The sequence below is a fragment of the Salmo salar genome, chromosome 13, assembly GCF_965601325.2.
Source record: "Salmo salar chromosome 13, fSalSal1, whole genome shotgun sequence".
Lineage (NCBI taxonomy): Eukaryota > Metazoa > Chordata > Actinopteri > Salmoniformes > Salmonidae > Salmo > Salmo salar.
In genome coordinates, this window is record NC_138303.1 from 15,523,229 (window position 1) to 15,540,040 (window position 16,812).

At 43.3% G+C, this 16,812-nt stretch overlaps 1 protein-coding gene across 2 annotated transcripts in view; it reads left to right on the forward strand.

Annotated features, from left to right (window-relative positions):
• The window catches only part of LOC106566473 (rho GTPase-activating protein 39), a 143,674-nt gene extending 127,283 nt beyond the window's left edge, over positions 1 to 16,391 (forward strand). For both annotated transcript variants that reach the window (XM_014134542.3, XM_014134545.3), the window contains 4 exons: positions 703 to 902; positions 9,839 to 9,930; positions 10,192 to 10,361; positions 11,853 to 16,391. In XM_014134542.3, the coding sequence (XP_013990017.1) occupies positions 703 to 902; positions 9,839 to 9,930; positions 10,192 to 10,361; positions 11,853 to 12,047 (657 nt within the window). In that variant the 3' untranslated portion in view covers positions 12,048 to 16,391. The remainder of the gene's footprint in view (positions 1 to 702; positions 903 to 9,838; positions 9,931 to 10,191; positions 10,362 to 11,852) is intronic.
• Positions 16,392 to 16,812: the final 421 nt, after the last annotated feature.

Below are 16,812 nucleotides of genomic sequence, written 5' to 3' on the forward strand. Positions count from 1 at the left end.
GAGGTATTTTAACTCAGGCGAGCAGAACCTCGAGACCTCCTTAGTATTACACCAATTGAACAGAGGGTAGAGGATGATTATTTACTTGTTGCCATAGTTTCATCAGGGTACCCGCACGTCGGCCTCTATATCGCCGTTTATTTTTCGTCTGAATGTCAGGGGATTGGGGTCTGGGGTAAGCAGTATGTGCCGCTGACTCATTGAAGTAGAAATCTTCATCCAAATCGAGGTTAGGGATCGCTGTTCTGATGTCCAGAAGCTATTTTTATGGTCATAGGAAGCAATGGCGGAAACATTATGTAAAAAAAAACAGTTAAGATCTGTGGGGGGAAAAAACACACAAGATAGCAGAATTGTTGAGGACCCATTAAAATGTCCGCTATACATTCCAGCGCCATTCTTTCTTTTAAACCTTATTTAACCCCTCGGAGCTGCTGAGATGGAAGCTGGGCTTTAAACATGGCTGGGTGTCTCCTGTCTACTTCTTTCTGTATATGAGGGACCTGACCTACAGTTCAGCTGTGATTGCAGTAGGGAAGTTACAGTAGTGTGAGCGACTCCACCTGGGCCTTACATAGATAGACACTGTACCTAGATAAGAGTCAGCTTAAAACCAGTTCTAAGCTTAAATCAATAGACTTTCTAGAGCTGTGTTTAGGGACAGGTCCCTTATTCCTACTCACCCCCCCCCCCCCCCCACAGGGTCTGAGGAAGCCCACCCTGGAGGAGTTAGACCAGGGGAGGAATGCCATCGTGACCCCTTCCTTGTTCGGCAGTGCCCTGGAGGAGATCATGGAGCGCCAGAACGAGCTGTTCCCGGAGCGCAGGCTCCCCTGGGTGCAGGTGCAGCTTTCTCAGTACGTCCTAGCCCTGGGAGGGGCCCAGACAGAGGGAATCTTCAGGTGAGGAGTCACACCACCATACCATACCACCACATCACCATACCACCACACCAGGCTCGGCTCCTGGGAGAAGGGGTGGGCGTCACAGTGGAAGGATAGGGGGAGAAGAGCAATGTTGGTAGAATTGGATAAACTTAGGGTTCCAGAAATGGTCTCCACAGATGAGGATCACTTTGACGGGGTAAGTAGCGTTATGGGGTAAAGAAAGACAGGCGTGCATCATGGGAGAAAATACAGTATAGCCATCCCTGACACACATGGTATGCAGAACCAGACTGGGTCAGAGCCTTTGTTACAGCAGTAATTAGCAGTACAGACAGACAGAACTCTTCTGCTCCTTCTCTCCCAGCCCCAGGCCAGCAGCGTTATAGGACCAGCCTCATCAGAGACTCCCATTGGTCGGGAGGGGAGGAAGTGAGGCTCTTTCTCCTCTGATCTCAGGCTATGTTAATCAGTTAAACAAACACCCTGTCTGGTTAACCTGGGGAGGTTAATCCTTACTGACTGGGCTGTGGAGGAAAAATGGAGGGGATGACTGTTCGCTGTTCTCGCTGATTCAGACCCTCTCCTGGGGCATCGGTACAGATGTCTGGCGCTCTGAAGACCCCTTCAAACTCGGGCCCAAGCCCTGCTCATGGCTCAGACAGACTGGGTGGTCCTACAGAAAAATGGTAGTTCAAACAAACATTAATATGTTTGACATTACCAAATGATACAAATTCACAGACTAAATCCCTGTCACACAGCAAATAATGAAAATCCACCAAATGAAGCTTTTGGCCGTTCATGCTTCAGATAAAAGCATCCGATGATTAAAGACATTGTTTTATGCCTGTGTATGTGAATGTAAATACAGTGGGCAGAGTTTCCTCTTTCTCTCCCATTCTGTTTGTATTGAAGTACATTTAGAGTCCAGTGTTCTGCACACCGTCACTGTGTAAGTTCCTCTTTGGCTAAGGTCTCATCACATACTGACAGACTGTGGATTGTACATAAAACAAACAGGAGGTTTGTACATAAAACAAACAGGAGGTTATGTGAGATACTGTAAACATATTTTAAGACAGTTCCCTTTTTGTCACAGTTCTCATTTTGTCACTCACATCTCCCTTCAGTCTGGTGTGTGATTTGAACATTGACAGGAATTCTACCCTGACATTTTTTTTAAAACCCTGCTGTCAGAGGATTGTCTTTATTTTTGTTTTCTTATTGAGCAGCACGGTTTATTTATTTTTACTTGACAGGGATCCCGGTGTCAGGGGAATGACTGGTGTTATCCTTGTGGCTCAGTGATTTTGCTTTGGTTTTTATCCTTGGCACAATCAGTCCCCATGTAAAGGATACCTCCAGACGTGTAGCACTGCTATGTCCGTGTCTGCGGACATGAAACGCCTTTCTCACAAATTATATCTGAGTGGTATTGTATAACCATGTCCACCTGGGATCATGTGGACTAGACCACGGCAACATGCTGAAGTGATACCGTGGTTGTCCCCAGAGCCATGTATTAAATACATGGCTTTGGTCTTCCCTGGGCAGCTTAAAGGGAAATTTCACAGCTGCTCTCTTTCACAATAAATGTTATTAACATGATATTAGCATATCATGTGTTAAAGTATTTTTTTTCCCTCACTACACGCAAATACAAGCGTGTCCGCATCGGTAGAAACGGGTTAGCTACATTTCCTGGTTGTAAGCAAACCACAATATCCAGAATTCATAACAATTTCAGGACGTGGAGGACAGCCCTGTGAAGGTATATCCAATTGATGTGAGAAATATCAAAATGTCTGTTTGTAGCCAGCACTTTCAGCCAGAGGATTTAGAAAAGGAACTGAAGTCTCAACTGATGGAGTTGGTATGTCGTTGACAAGTGATGCTATTCCATTCCCTTCACTTCAGAGGAGAAGGCATCCGATCAGCCAACATCAGTGCAGTGGAAAAGAGGACAAGCTGAGGTAAGGTAGCTAATTTTACCTAGCTAGCTAGCGAACTAAATGTATTTATCTAAACCAAAATCGAGCTAGCTAGCTAGCTTTAATAATACGCTGGCTGAACATTCCAAAGCATATCAATGTAATTAGCCAGCTGCTATCTAGCGATGTGATTTGTAACTTTGCAAGCTAACATTAGCTTTGTTAGGTTATGTTAGCTAACCATTAGCTAGCTAGCTAACTAACTACTGACGAGGCTAATGTGACTGTTCTATTTAGAGTCCGATCTCATCAAGATCTGCAGAGGCATCAACATCAATAGGTTGTCCGTGGGTCCTTAAAAAGTATTACATTCATTTATCTGATTTAAAGTCCTTAAGTCTTAAATTCAGTTTTCAAAGGTCTTAAGAGATGCCACCGAGTGTCTTCAGTGGCACTGCTTAATTGTTGCCACCACAGCAAAAACAGAAAACAATTGAAAATCAAAGTATACTTGAGGCCACTTTAAGATGTTAAGAGAGCTATCCACATGTGCGCTTCTGCGTGTGCACATCACGTGCGTGTGCCTGTGCGAGTTGGGCCGTTGCCAGAGGAGAGAGCAAGGATCTGCCCTGTCCTTGTTTCGCTGCAGGCTCTCACTCCTGCTCCACCCCTTTCCACACAGAGTGAAAGGAGAAATGCAAGGGCAAGTATACTGACAGTTGAGCAACATTTTGAAATGTAATTTCGGGAAAGACACCATTTTTAAAACAACAACTGTTACTGTTGTTAAAACTTCTTATGGCTGGAATCCCGGTAACGGGATCGATATGACAGCAGCCAGTGAAAGTGCAGGGCGCCAAATTCTAACAACAGAAATCTCATAATTAAAATTCCTCAAACATACAAGTATTTTACACCATTTTAAAGATAAACATGTTGTTAATCCCACCACAGTGTCCGATTTCAAAAAGGCTTTACAGCGAAAGCACACCAATTGATTATGTTAGGTCAGCAACTAGTCACAGAAAAACACAGCCATTTTTCCAGCCAAAGAGAGGAGTCACAAAAAGCAGAAATAGAGATTCAATTAATCACTAACCTTTGATGATCTTCATCAGATGACACTCATAGGACTTCATTTTACACAATACATGTATGTTTTGTTCGATAAAGTTCATATTTATATCCAAGAATCTCAGTTTACATTGGCGCGTTATGTTCAGTAATGTTTTGCTTCCAAAACATCCGGTGATTTTGCAGAGAGCCACATCAATTTACAGAAATACTCATCATAAATGTTGATGAAAATACAAGTGTTATGCATGGAACTTTAGATAAACTTCTCCTTAATGCAACCGCTGTGTCAGATTTCAAAAAAGCTTTACCAAAAAAGCACACCATGCAATAATCTGAGTACGGTGCTCAGACACAAAAACAAGCCATACATATATCCACCATGTTGGAGTCAACAGAAGTCAGAAATAGCATTATAAATATTCACTTACCTTTGATGATCTTCATCAGAATGCACTCCCAGGAATCCCAGTTCCACAATAAATGTTTGTTTTGTTCGATAAAGTCCATCCTTTATGTCAAAATACCTCCTTTTTGTTCGCGCCTTCAGTTCACAAATCCAAATTCACGACGCACAGGCCAGACGAAAACTCAAAAAATTCCATTACAGTCCGTAGAAACATGTCAAACGATGTATAGAATCAATCTTTAGGATGTTTTTATCATAAATCTTCAATAAGATTTCAACCGGAGAATTCCTTTGTATTTAGAAATGCAATGGAACTCAGCTACCTCTCATGGGTGCGCGCATGACTGAAGCTCATGCCCTTCTGGCAGACCCCTCACTCAATCAGCTCTTATTCTCCCCCACTTCACAGTAGAAGCCTCAAACAAGGTTCTAAAGACTGTTGACATCTAGTGGAAGCCTTAGGAAGTGCAATATGACCCCACAGACACTGTATATTGGATAGGCCAAGACTTGAAAAACTACAAACCTCAGATTTCCCACTTCCTGGTTGGATTTTTTCTCAGGTTTTTGCCTGCCATATGAGTTCTGTTATACTCACAGACATCATTCAAACAGTTTTAGAAACTTCAGAGTGTTTTCTACTAAATCTACTAATAATATGCATATCTTAGCTTCTGGGCCTGAGTAGCAGGCAGTTTACTCTGGGCACCTTATTCATCCAAGCTACTCAATACTGCCACCCAGCCATAAGAAGTTAAAACATAGTAGTTTCAGCTTTATGTGAGTATAACAATTATTTCTCAACTGTCAATATAGAAGAAACAACACCACAAACAGAGTATATAATTGAGATGATGTACCAGCAGAATGGAGAGGACCCTGTCATTTGCAGTGAATACATCAAGTAGCCTATATAGGCCTACCAATGGAATATTTTTGTAGGACATTCAATTTACTGTTAAATCAATTGCATGGCTATCTAGAAATTATGTTATACATTTTCTTACTTAAAGTTTCAGGAAGTTATGTCACTGAGTACTGCCCCTATATATAGGACCTTCCACCCCCAACTGGGATGTGAATGCCTGATGACCTAAGGGTGGAAACGTTGTTGTAAATACATTTCACCTGGGAGCATGAGCAGCAGTGTGCGGCGTTTTCCTTTCTGTTTTCCATCTAGCAACAATATCATATTTAGAGTTAGCAATCTAGCTAATTGTGTTTTGAGTCCTCACTTCCTCAGGTGGTAAATTATGTATCATAGGCATAGCTTAGGCCAATATGCACAAAAACATGCAGGTAAATTCATCTCTAAAGAGCCAAAAATATATCTGATTATTCCCGATCCTATTTCGACATGTTGCACATCATCATGCATTCCTTGAACATATTAGATGAAATAGCGAACTTCTCTCATGTCTTACTTGGCACTGGAAATAGTCAGTCTAGATCCCTCACCCTTAGCTACCTTCCTTGGAAGTATTGCCATTTGATACCTAATTCACTGAATGAGGGAATTCTTTGATTAGACCTCTTTGTTGTAGGCTAATGTTGTAATGTTCTAATGTCATAGCATAATACCTCCAGGAGAACTACTGGGTGTGCAGGCTTTTGATCCAGCCCTACTCTAACACACCAGATTCTACAACTAAACTGCTCAACGGGACCTTGTTAAGCTGACCCTGGTGTGTTTGAGCAGTGCTGGATCGAGAAGGATGCACACCCAATGGCCTAGCTCTTCAGATGGAGAGTTGACCACCTGTTTTATACAGTAACAGTGCTGTATATTTTATTTGAAGGCATTTCTTCACGGTGGTATTGTTAACGTTGAGTATCATTATAATGAGCTGGTATTGGTATCCAAGTAAAAATTCTGAACACTTGATATAGCTAATGATTAGCCCATTGGGGTAGCCTAAACAAATGCAGATGGGCAACCCCATGCTTCAGCCATCTATAGCCTAGCCGCTATGCTACTACATCCGTCAGACTACAGGAGAATGTTCATGGCTGCAATAGCACACCTGCCTGATAATATGAGCCATGTAGGCTATAGCCTTTGGGGAAAGAGCTAGCCCTATAAATACAACTTTTTGGCAACATGGACTCATTTCTGGAGAGGAACATTAGCAGGTGTGTGCCATGCACAGACCTAAAAATGTGTATTAAATTGCATTCCAAGTGGCAGTCAAATGGTCTTAAAAATACTTAAATTCAACTTCATAGAACCTGCAGATGGCCTTGATTCAAGCGCCACACCAGAGACTAGTGACACCTTCTAAAGTCACCTTCTAAAATCTGACTAAAATCTACTAAATCTTTCCATGATTAGCAAATAATATACTGGAGCTAGGCATAAACAGGTCTTGTTGTCAAAGTTGATGTGTTTACAAGTAGGCTACAACTTCTACTGTAGATTTGTCTCTATTATGACTGCAAGGCTTGAAGGCTACATTTGAGAAAATTAGGTATTAGTAAGGAGGGGATGGTGTGGGTGACTGACTACTGTCTGTTGAGGGTGGGTATTGTGTTTGAACGTTCGTATGCATGATCTATTGACATGAACAAAAATTCACCAATACACTAAACTGTCTACAAGACAAGTGTTCGTCAAACTTTTCACACCCTTGCAGTCAGTTCTTTGGCATAGGGGAGAGGGTCTGTTAGTGTACTCTTCTAGACTATTCACTCTATTGTTGACAGTGCTTGTCTACTCAACAACTGTAGGTGCTCATACACAACAATACACAACTAGACTGTCTACACGTCAACTCAAACTTTTCACATATTTGCTAACAGCCCATCTCAATGGCACACTCCGAGTCAATAATGGAACATATCATATACCAGTCTACTGTACCCTTTTTAGTTTATAGATGAACATGGTTTATTTTATGGTTACACATCCTCATGAACAGTCTTCATGTCTTTCCAGGAGACTTGCAGTACAACAAATCTCCTGCAAGAGGTCGAAGGAGTGGGTGGTGAAGAAAGTGTATGAGAGGCTTGTCCACCTGGCTGTGGAGTGCAGAAAGAACCAGATGGTTGTCCACATGACTGTGGAGTGCAGAAAGAACCAGACGGTTGTCCGCCTGACTGTGGAGTGCAGAAAGAACCAGACGGTTGTCCACCTGGCTGTGGAGTGCAGAAAGTACCAGACGGTTGTCCACCTGGCTGTGGAGTGCAGAAAGAACCAGACGGTTGTCCACCTGGCTGTGGAGTGCAGAAAGAACCAGACGGTTGTCCATATGGCTGTGGAGTGCAGAAAGAACCAGACGGTTGTCCACCTGGCTGTGGAGTGCAGAAAGAACCAGACGGTTGTCCACCTGGCTGTGGAGTGCAGAAAGAACCAGACGGTTGTCCATATGGCTGTGGAGTGCAGAAAGAACCAGACGGTTGTCCACCTGGCTGTGGAGTGCAGAAAGAACCAGATGGTTGTCCACATGACTGTGGAGTGCAGAAAGTACCAGACGGTTGTCCACCTGGCTGTGGAGTGCAGAAAGAACCAGATGGTTGTCCACCTGGCTGTGGAGTGCAGAAAGAACCAGACGGTTGTTCATCTGGCTGTGGAGTGCAGAAAGAACCAGACGGTTGTCCACATGACTGTGGAGTGCAGAAAGAACCAGACGGTTGTCCATATAGCTGTGGAGTGCAGAAAGAACCAGACGGTTGTCCACATGACTGTGGAGTGCAGAAAGTACCAGACGGTTGTCCACCTGGCTGTGGAGTGCAGAAAGTACCAGACGGTTGTCCACCTGGCTGTGGAGTGCAGAAAGAACCAGACGGTTGTCCACATGGCTGTGGAGTGCAGAAAGTACCAGACGGTTGTCCACCTGGCTGTGGAGTGCAGAAAGAACCAGACGGTTGTCCACCTGGCTGTGGAGTGCAGAAAGAACCAGACGGTTGTCCACCTGGCTGTGGAGTGCAGAAAGAACCAGACGGTTGTCCACCTGGCTGTGGAGTGCAGAAAGTACCAGACGGTTGTCCACCTGGCTGTGGAGTGCAGAAAGAACCAGACGGTTGTCCATATGGCTGTGGAGTGCAGAAAGAACCAGATGGTTGTCCACATGACTGTGGAGTGCAGAAAGAACCAGACGGTTGTCCACATGACTGTGGAGTGCAGAAAGAACCAGACGGTTGTCCACATGACTGTGGAGTGCAGAAAGTACCAGACGGTTGTCCACCTGGCTGTGGAGTGCAGAAAGAACCAGACGGTTGTCCATATGGCTGTGGAGTGCAGAAAGAACCAGACGGTTGTCCACCTGGCTGTGGAGTGCAGAAAGAACCAGACGGTTGTCCATATGGCTGTGGAGTGCAGAAAGTACCAGACGGTTATCCACCTGGCTGTGGAGTGCAGAAAGAACCAGATGGTTGTCCACATGGCTGTGGAGTGCAGAAAGAACCAGACGGTTGTCCACCTGGCTGTGGAGTGCAGAAAGAACCAGACGGTTGTCCACCTGGCTGTGGAGTGCAGAAAGAACCAGACGGTTGTCCACCTGGCTGTGGAGTGCAGAAAGAACCAGACGGTTGTCTACAAGGAGCGAGAGCCAGATCCCCCCAAACCCAACATCCCTGCCAACATCGCCACAGCGTCAAAGCCTGCTAAACCAGTTGCCATTACCCAACACAAGAAGAGGCTCACCAGCTGAACATTCTGGAACTCTGCCTGGAACATTCAGCCAACACAACATCCATATTCAGTACTGATGTTGTAGTATAATATAGAATGCCTAGTATGCTCACAACTGCATTGTGGTATAAACATTGCTAGCTGTTGTAGATATGTATATAATGTGTTTTACTAAATGTACTGACAAGTGACTAAATTATTCCAGCTGCATCAAAAACCAATAAAGTGTTGACTTCAATTTCATGATCAATTCATTGTGATATTCAAGTCCAATGCACGGTAACATAGCACCTGCGAACCTGTAAACTATTACCGCCACCGGTTTGAAAAGCCTGCCTTCGAGGGTGAGAACAAGGAAGTATGGCTCCTGTCAGGCTGTAGTCTTTACAAAGCCAAGGAAAAGGAGTCAACCTAGGTATCCTGCAATGTCCTGGCAGATTGGAACATTGTTGAGTGGCTCTATTGAACAATGATGACCAAATCTACACGCTTCTAGCATGATCGTGCAATCGAACGAAACACAAAGGCCACAATAATTGCTACAAAACTTGACTCCATAAAAAGAATTTATCAGACAGCTGAGTCAATCAACCAATGACGTCAGTGGTTGAACTTTCCCGGCGAGTAAATTCAAAACTACAGCTATAGTGCATAATTATGTCTGAAACACCCTCTCATCACTCATAATTATGTAGGGAGACTGGAAAAACACCCCAAATACTGGCTAGTGTTGAAATGTCCCTTTAAAGGACCTGCTGCACCACCTAGTGGAGCATTATCACACTACAACAATCAATATCAACGCCATCATAATACTGTATGTCCTCCGTTGACATAGCTTTATCTCCTATCGCTTCCTCGTCTGTAGCAGCTGATAAACCTATCTGCTGTGTGTCTCTTCCCTCAGGGTGCCTGGAGATATTGACGAGGTGAATGCACTGAAGCTGCAGGTGGATCAGTGGAATATTCCAGAAAATCTTGGGGACCCCAACGTCCCGGGTAAGAAAGAAATCCCTCTCATTCAACAACAAAAAACCCCCACTAAATTCCTTCTCTGTATATTGCGCAGTCAGCACTCCATCATGCCTGGGGGACAGCAGAGGTGTGGGCATCAGAGGGGTTCTGTGTACAGTGGAAAAAGAGGGGGGGGGGGGGACTTGGTTTTTATCTTTTTAGTTCTGGTAAAATGAAGTAAAGATTGTTCTCAAATGTACGGAAAAAGAAATACATTTAAAAAATAAGAACATCTCTCTCCCCTAGCGTCTCTGCTGAAGCTGTGGTACAGGGAGCTGGAGGAGCCAGTTATCCCTCAGAGCTTCTATCAGCAGTGCATCAGTAACTATGAGGATCCTGAAGCAGCTATCAGAGTGGTGCAGTCTCTGCCTGAAATCAGCAGACTGGTGCTCTGCTACTTTATACACTTCTTACAGGTAACACTCCGACATATAGACGGCTTGGTTGTTTAACAACAAACCGAAACTTGTGCTACCGTGGAGCAAAACAGGCGAGGGTTAGCTTAGAATCAAAGGCTTATTGACAACATGTAAACTACACTGAGTGTACAAAACATTATGAACACCTTCCTAATATTGAGTTGCACCCCTTTTGCCTTCAGAACAGCCTCAGTTCGTCAGGGCATGGACTCTACAAGGTGTCTAAAGCGTTCCACAAGGGAAGCTGGCCAATGTTGAATCCAATGCTTCCCACAATGCTTCTTGATACACACAGGAAATTGTTGAGTGTGAAAAACCCAGCAGCGTTGCAGTTCTTAACGCACAAACTAGTGCGCCTGGCACCTACTACCATACCCCGTTCAAAGGCACTTAAATGTTGTGTCTTGCCCATTCACACTCAAAAGGCACACATACATGTCTCCAGGCTTAAAAATCCTTCTTTAACCTGTCTCTTCCCCTTTATCTACACTGATTGAAGTGGATTTAACTGGTGACATCAATAAGGGATCATAGCTTTCACCTGGATTCACCTGGTCAATCTGTTATGGAAAGAGCATGTTCCTAATGTTTTGTACTCTGTGTATATTTCCTCTCTGAATCTTTATTGAAAACATACATTTACACAATGAGCACTTGTCTCTCAAATACATCATTACGGTTGTTGGTTAGCTAGCTAGCTAATTTTTGCCATATTAGCATTGACGTGACAAGAGTCAAAACACCTCAAAACAAGACATGGTGTCAATAACTGTCACGACTTCTACCGAAGTCGATGCCTCTCCTTGTTCGGGCGGCATTCGGCGGTCGACGTCACTGGTCTTCTAGCCATCATTGATCCATTTTTCATTGTCCATTGGTTTTGTCTTGTCTTCCAACACACCTGCTTCCAATCCCATTCATTACATGTTGTGTATTTAACCCTCTGTTTCCCCTCATGTCCTTGTCAGAGATTGTTTGTTGTTATGCTCGTGATATTCGATTGGTGCGCGACGGGTTAGTTTATTGTGTTATTTTATTGTGTACTTTGGTTTTGAAGGTTTTGTTTTACGTTATTAAACTAATCCATTTACACCAAGTTTGATTCTCCTACGCCTGACTTCCCTGCCGCCTACACACGGCATGACAATAACGAGATACAACGAGCTGAAACGAGCTACCTATGATTCCCCACTTGTTATTGTTGCTAGCTACAACAACTCAGACTCTCTCTCTCCTCTCTTGATTGATTGAATTATTGGGGGAAAAAACATGCACTGAGTATAACCCATGGGGATAACATGTTAAAGTGAAATTCACTTGTTTCCCAACGTGGTCCCTCTTTAAAAGGTTTACTCTGTCACTTTGTATGTTTTGAAGTTATACCTACATAATAACTAGATGTATTAGTATAAACACAACAAACACCACATAAATGTCTGATCTTGACTCTCACCCTAAACTCATCCACTCTCCCTCTCCCTCTTGCAGGTGTTTGCCCAGCCCGTTAATGTGAGTAAGACCAAGATGGATGTGAATAACCTGGCCATGGTGATGGCTCCCAACTGTCTCCGCTGCCAGTCAGATGACCCGCGCGTAATCTTTGAGAACACGAGGAAGGAGATGTCCTTCTTACGCATGCTCATTGTTCACCTGGACACCAGCTTCGTCAAGGGCATCCTCTGAGGGAGCCAACTCTATCCCTCTTTATCAAGGGCATCCTCTGAGGGGGTCATCTCTTGATCCGTCACCATGCCCTGGAGAGCTGCACTCGTTCATCAGCCCTCAACTATAGCTGCTCTCTTTCTATCATACAACTCTCTACAACTGTCTACCACCTTATTCACAACAAGCCCTCTGTTCCTTCACACTTCTCGTCAACCATATCACATCTCAACCCTAGATTTCCTCTGGTTCACGAACACCACAGCCGGAGGAACACAGACAGTGGACTGCACAGACAGTGACCGGGTATCTAGACGGTTTTTCGTGCTCTGAATCATCTTCCCGTTTTGTTTGAGACTTTGGGACAAGCTCACATGTGATGGTAGTGGGAGACTACAGTACACGGTGTTCTTGGGCTCGTGTTAATGACTGGAGCGGAATCAGTGGAATGGTATCAAACGCGGTTTCCAGGTGTTTGATGATGCCATTCCATGTGCTCCGTTCCAGCCATTATTATGAGCCGTCCTCCCCTCAGCAGCCTCCTGTGCTACTGTTTCTGCTCCAAACACTGGACCGTGCTGGCGTGAGATTCAGCATGTGAAGAAGAGCAATCGCAATACGAGACTATTATGCACAAGAAGCATGTGTGCAGGGAAAAGTCCAGAGACGTGTAAATATTATGTTTTTTAGTTCCTGCTTTGAGTGCCACATATGTATCTGACTGCCATGGTTGTGAATGATGATGATGTCTCATCACGTTTAGACATGACGAATTGAGGGGAAACCCACTACAGACAGAATCTGTATTATATTGTTCTCTTTTCCTTAATTGTAACAGTGTATGCAAGCAACGATTTCCTTCACATTTGATTTGGAATGCTTTTTTGACTAATTTTAATATGAATTCTGTCTGGGTTGCCAGAGCTGCAGGATGAGTTGATAGTAAGGTTTAGACTTCCCCTGATCTCTTCACTGGCCGCAGAGAGATAGATACCCCTCTGGGCAAAAAAAAAAGTATTTATTTCTAAACAGTTTCTCTTAAACCTCTTACATCTAGATGTTCCGCTAGCGGCACGCCTCGCCAATATCCAATGATAGAGCGTGGCGCGAATTACAAACTCCTCAAAAATCCCCAAACTTCCATTTTTCAAACATATGACTATTTCACACCATTTTAAAGACAAGACTCTCCTTTATCTAACCACATTGTCCGATTTCAAAAAGGCTTTACAACGAAAGCAAAACATTAGATTATGTCAGGAGAGTACCCAGCCAGAAATAATCACACACCCATTTTTCAAGCTAGCATATAATGTCACAAAAACCAAAACCACAGCTAAATGCAGCACTAACCTTTGATGATCTTCATCAGATGACACTCCTAGGACATTATGTTATACAATACATGCATGTTTTGTTCAATCAAGTTCATATTTATATCAAAAACCAGCTTTTTACATTAGCATGTGACGTTCAGAACTAGCATACCCACCGAAAACTTCCGGTGAATTTACTAAATTACTCACGATAAACGTTCACAAAAAACATAACAATTATTTTAAGAATTATAGATACAGAACTCCTTTATGCAATCGCAGTGTCCGATTTTAAAATAGCTTTTCGGTGAAAGCACATTTTGCAATATTCTGAGTAGATAGCCCGGCCATCATGGCTAGCTATTTTGACACCCACCAAGTTTGGCACTCACCAAACTCAGATTTACTATAAGAAAAATTGGATTACCTTTGCTGTTCTTCGTCTGAATGCACTCCCAGGACTTCTACTTCAACACCCAATGTTGTTTTGGTTCCAAATAATCCATAGTTATATCCAAATAGCTGCGTTCTGTTCTTGCGTTCAAGACACTATCCGAAGGGTGACGCGCCGGCGCGTATCGTGACAAAAAAAATCTAAATATTCCATTACCGTACTTCGAAGCATGTCAAACGCTGTTTAAAATCTATTTGTATGCGATTTTTCTCGTAAAATAGCGATAATATTCCGACCGGGAGACCTTGTTTTCATTCAAACACTGAAAATAGAAAATGGAGTCGTCACATGCATGCGCGCCCGTGTCATTGTTCTCAGAACGACCACTTTCCAAAAGCCCTACTGTTTTTCGCCCAGGGACTGCAGAGTCATCATTCCCCGTTCTGGCACCTTCTGAGAGCCTATGGGAGCCTTAGAAAATGTCACGTTACAGCAGAGATCCTCTATTTTCCATAAAGAGGCTATAGAAGGACAAGAAATGGTCAGAGAGGGCACTTCCTGTATGGAATCTTCTCAGGTTTTGGCCTGCCATATGAGTTCTGTTATACTCACAGACACCATTCAAACAGTTTTAGAAACTTTAGGGTGTTTTCTATCCACATCTACTAATTATATGCATATTCTAGTTTCTGAGCAGGAGTAATAACCAGATTAAATCGGGTACGTTTTTTATCCGGCCGTGAAAATACTGCCCCCTATCCTAAACAGGTTAAAAGAAAAATGGTAACCCATCAGTTAGGCAGAGATGTGTGAGAGACAGAGTCTTGGATTACCATGAGGAAAACACATGCCTATTCTCCTTAGTGGTGGAGTTGGGTGGGGGGGAGCTAGGGAAAATTTGTGGAGCACTTTCTGCTGTTTTACTCCAGACAATTACAGTTGGCTTATTTTGGAGGGACAAAATATTTTTATCCTACCTTCAGTGGAACACAATTATACCTTTGATGGAGCTTGTAAAAATGCTAATTTTAGCTATTAGTAGGTCAGGGGAAAAGGATGCAGGAGAAAATGAGAGCACTGCTGCTGCCTGGACCTAAAGCCTTAGCCACGCAGACAGTTGTGGATTTACAGTGCGAGCCAAAGGGAGAGGCAATCTGGCAGTGGTTTTAGGGTCTGGGGGTACATTAGTTTAGTGCCATATACTGGGAGGACAAAAAACAGGCCGATTTAGTATTTTTAGACAATATTGCCTAACAAGGACTTTTCTATTCCTCAAAATCTTGTGCCACATAAGGAGAAGAGGGTTTAAAATCCATATTTCAGCTGTCTTAAGGGCCATGCGGTCTCTGTTATATTTAGCGGTGCGGTCAGGGTTTAGGTTTTAATGCCCCACATGTTTTCTCTGTGTCTACCTCATCTTAGTGATGGGGTCTGTGCTGCGAGGCTTGTGTGTATGTGTGCACACGTGTATGTAAGTACTTGCACATCAGTGTGTGTGTGTGTAAGTTTGCCGACTATGCGTGTGTGTCAACTGTAAATGTGTGTGTTTGTGTGGTAGGAGTGTGTTCATATAGCATATACTCCGTAGTTACTGGAAGCTGGAGCCCCTAAATTAGAGGGTGTGTTTAGCCAGAAAAATGCATCTAGAGGTTATATGGTTGTTAACCCCTTTTCTGCACTCACAGCATTTACAGCGGCCGCTCCTTCGTTTCCTGCGTTAATGCTTTACTGTCCGTCTTACGAAAACCCAAGCCACCAGAGTTGGGTACTCCATAGCCACATCAGAGGACACTACCCAGCTTTCTCCTCACCTCCAGCCAGCAGGGGCAGCTCTGAGGTGGGGTGGAGGATGGCTGTGCACTGCCAGTAGTTCTGGGAGTGCATGAGAGATATATACTGAGCCTGCAGAACGAGGAGAAAGATTTCAGGGGCCAATAGTCACTGGTCTATTGCTAAAGTTCTTGTAATTGTATCACAATGTGATAGTGTTCTTCTAGAATCTATACACAGACCTTTAATAAAACAGCTGAGTAACTCTTAAGACACTGAACTCCTGAAGCTCTGGTTTAACTATTCTCCATCCTGTGTTCTTCAGTGGCTGATGATTAATATATACACAGTGTTATATATGAATAGTAGCATGGTCTTTGGTCACTGAATGTTCAAAACAATGACGGTTATAATAACATGATTCCACAATATTGTGAAAAAAAGTTCCATTCTTCAGTAATGTCATTATTCTCTTAGTTTGACATCAATGCTTATGGTGCGAGTCAGCGGTTTAATTTCTTGATTTGATAAATAATTTTTGACTCTATTTGTTTCCTAACTGGAATGAGTGTTGATAATGTTTGTTGAGATGATAGAGAAACCGAAGTGTTTCATGTTTAGACTGTGTTTGATGACAGTTACAACATGTGTGCACCCCCGTCCATTGCACATATGCTTCCTCTTCCCTGGCCCTCACATGATGGGTGCTATTGACTCTTGTTGTAAATATGCTTGCAGGTCTTTTGGTGTGTGTGTGTGTGTGTGTGTGTGTGTGTGTGTGTGTGTGTGTGTGTGTGTGTGTGTGTGTGTGTGTGTGTGTGTGTGTGTGTGTGTGTGTGTGTGTGTGTGTGTGTGTGTGTGTGTGTGTGTGTGTGTGTGTGTGTGTGTGTGTGTGTGTGTGTGTGTGTGTGTGTGTGTGTGTTTGAAAACAAGAAAAACAGCAACGGTGATTGTGTGGATGGATTTATTTCATAATTAATTGAAAAAATAAAGTTTGTAAACAAAATTTGTCATCACTTGTTTTATACTGAACAAAAATAAACACAACATGTAAAGTGTTGGTCTCATGTTTCATGAGCTGAAATATAAGATCCCAGAAATTTCATACGGACAAAAATATTGTTTCTCTCAAATTGAGCACAAATGTGTTTACCTCCCTGTTAGTGGGCATTTCTCCTTTGCCAAGATATTCCATCTACCTGACAGGTGTGGCATATTAAGAAGCTGATTTAAAAACATGATCATTACACAGGTGCACCTTGTGCCGGGGACAATAAAAGGCAACAAAAATGTGCAGTTTTGTCAC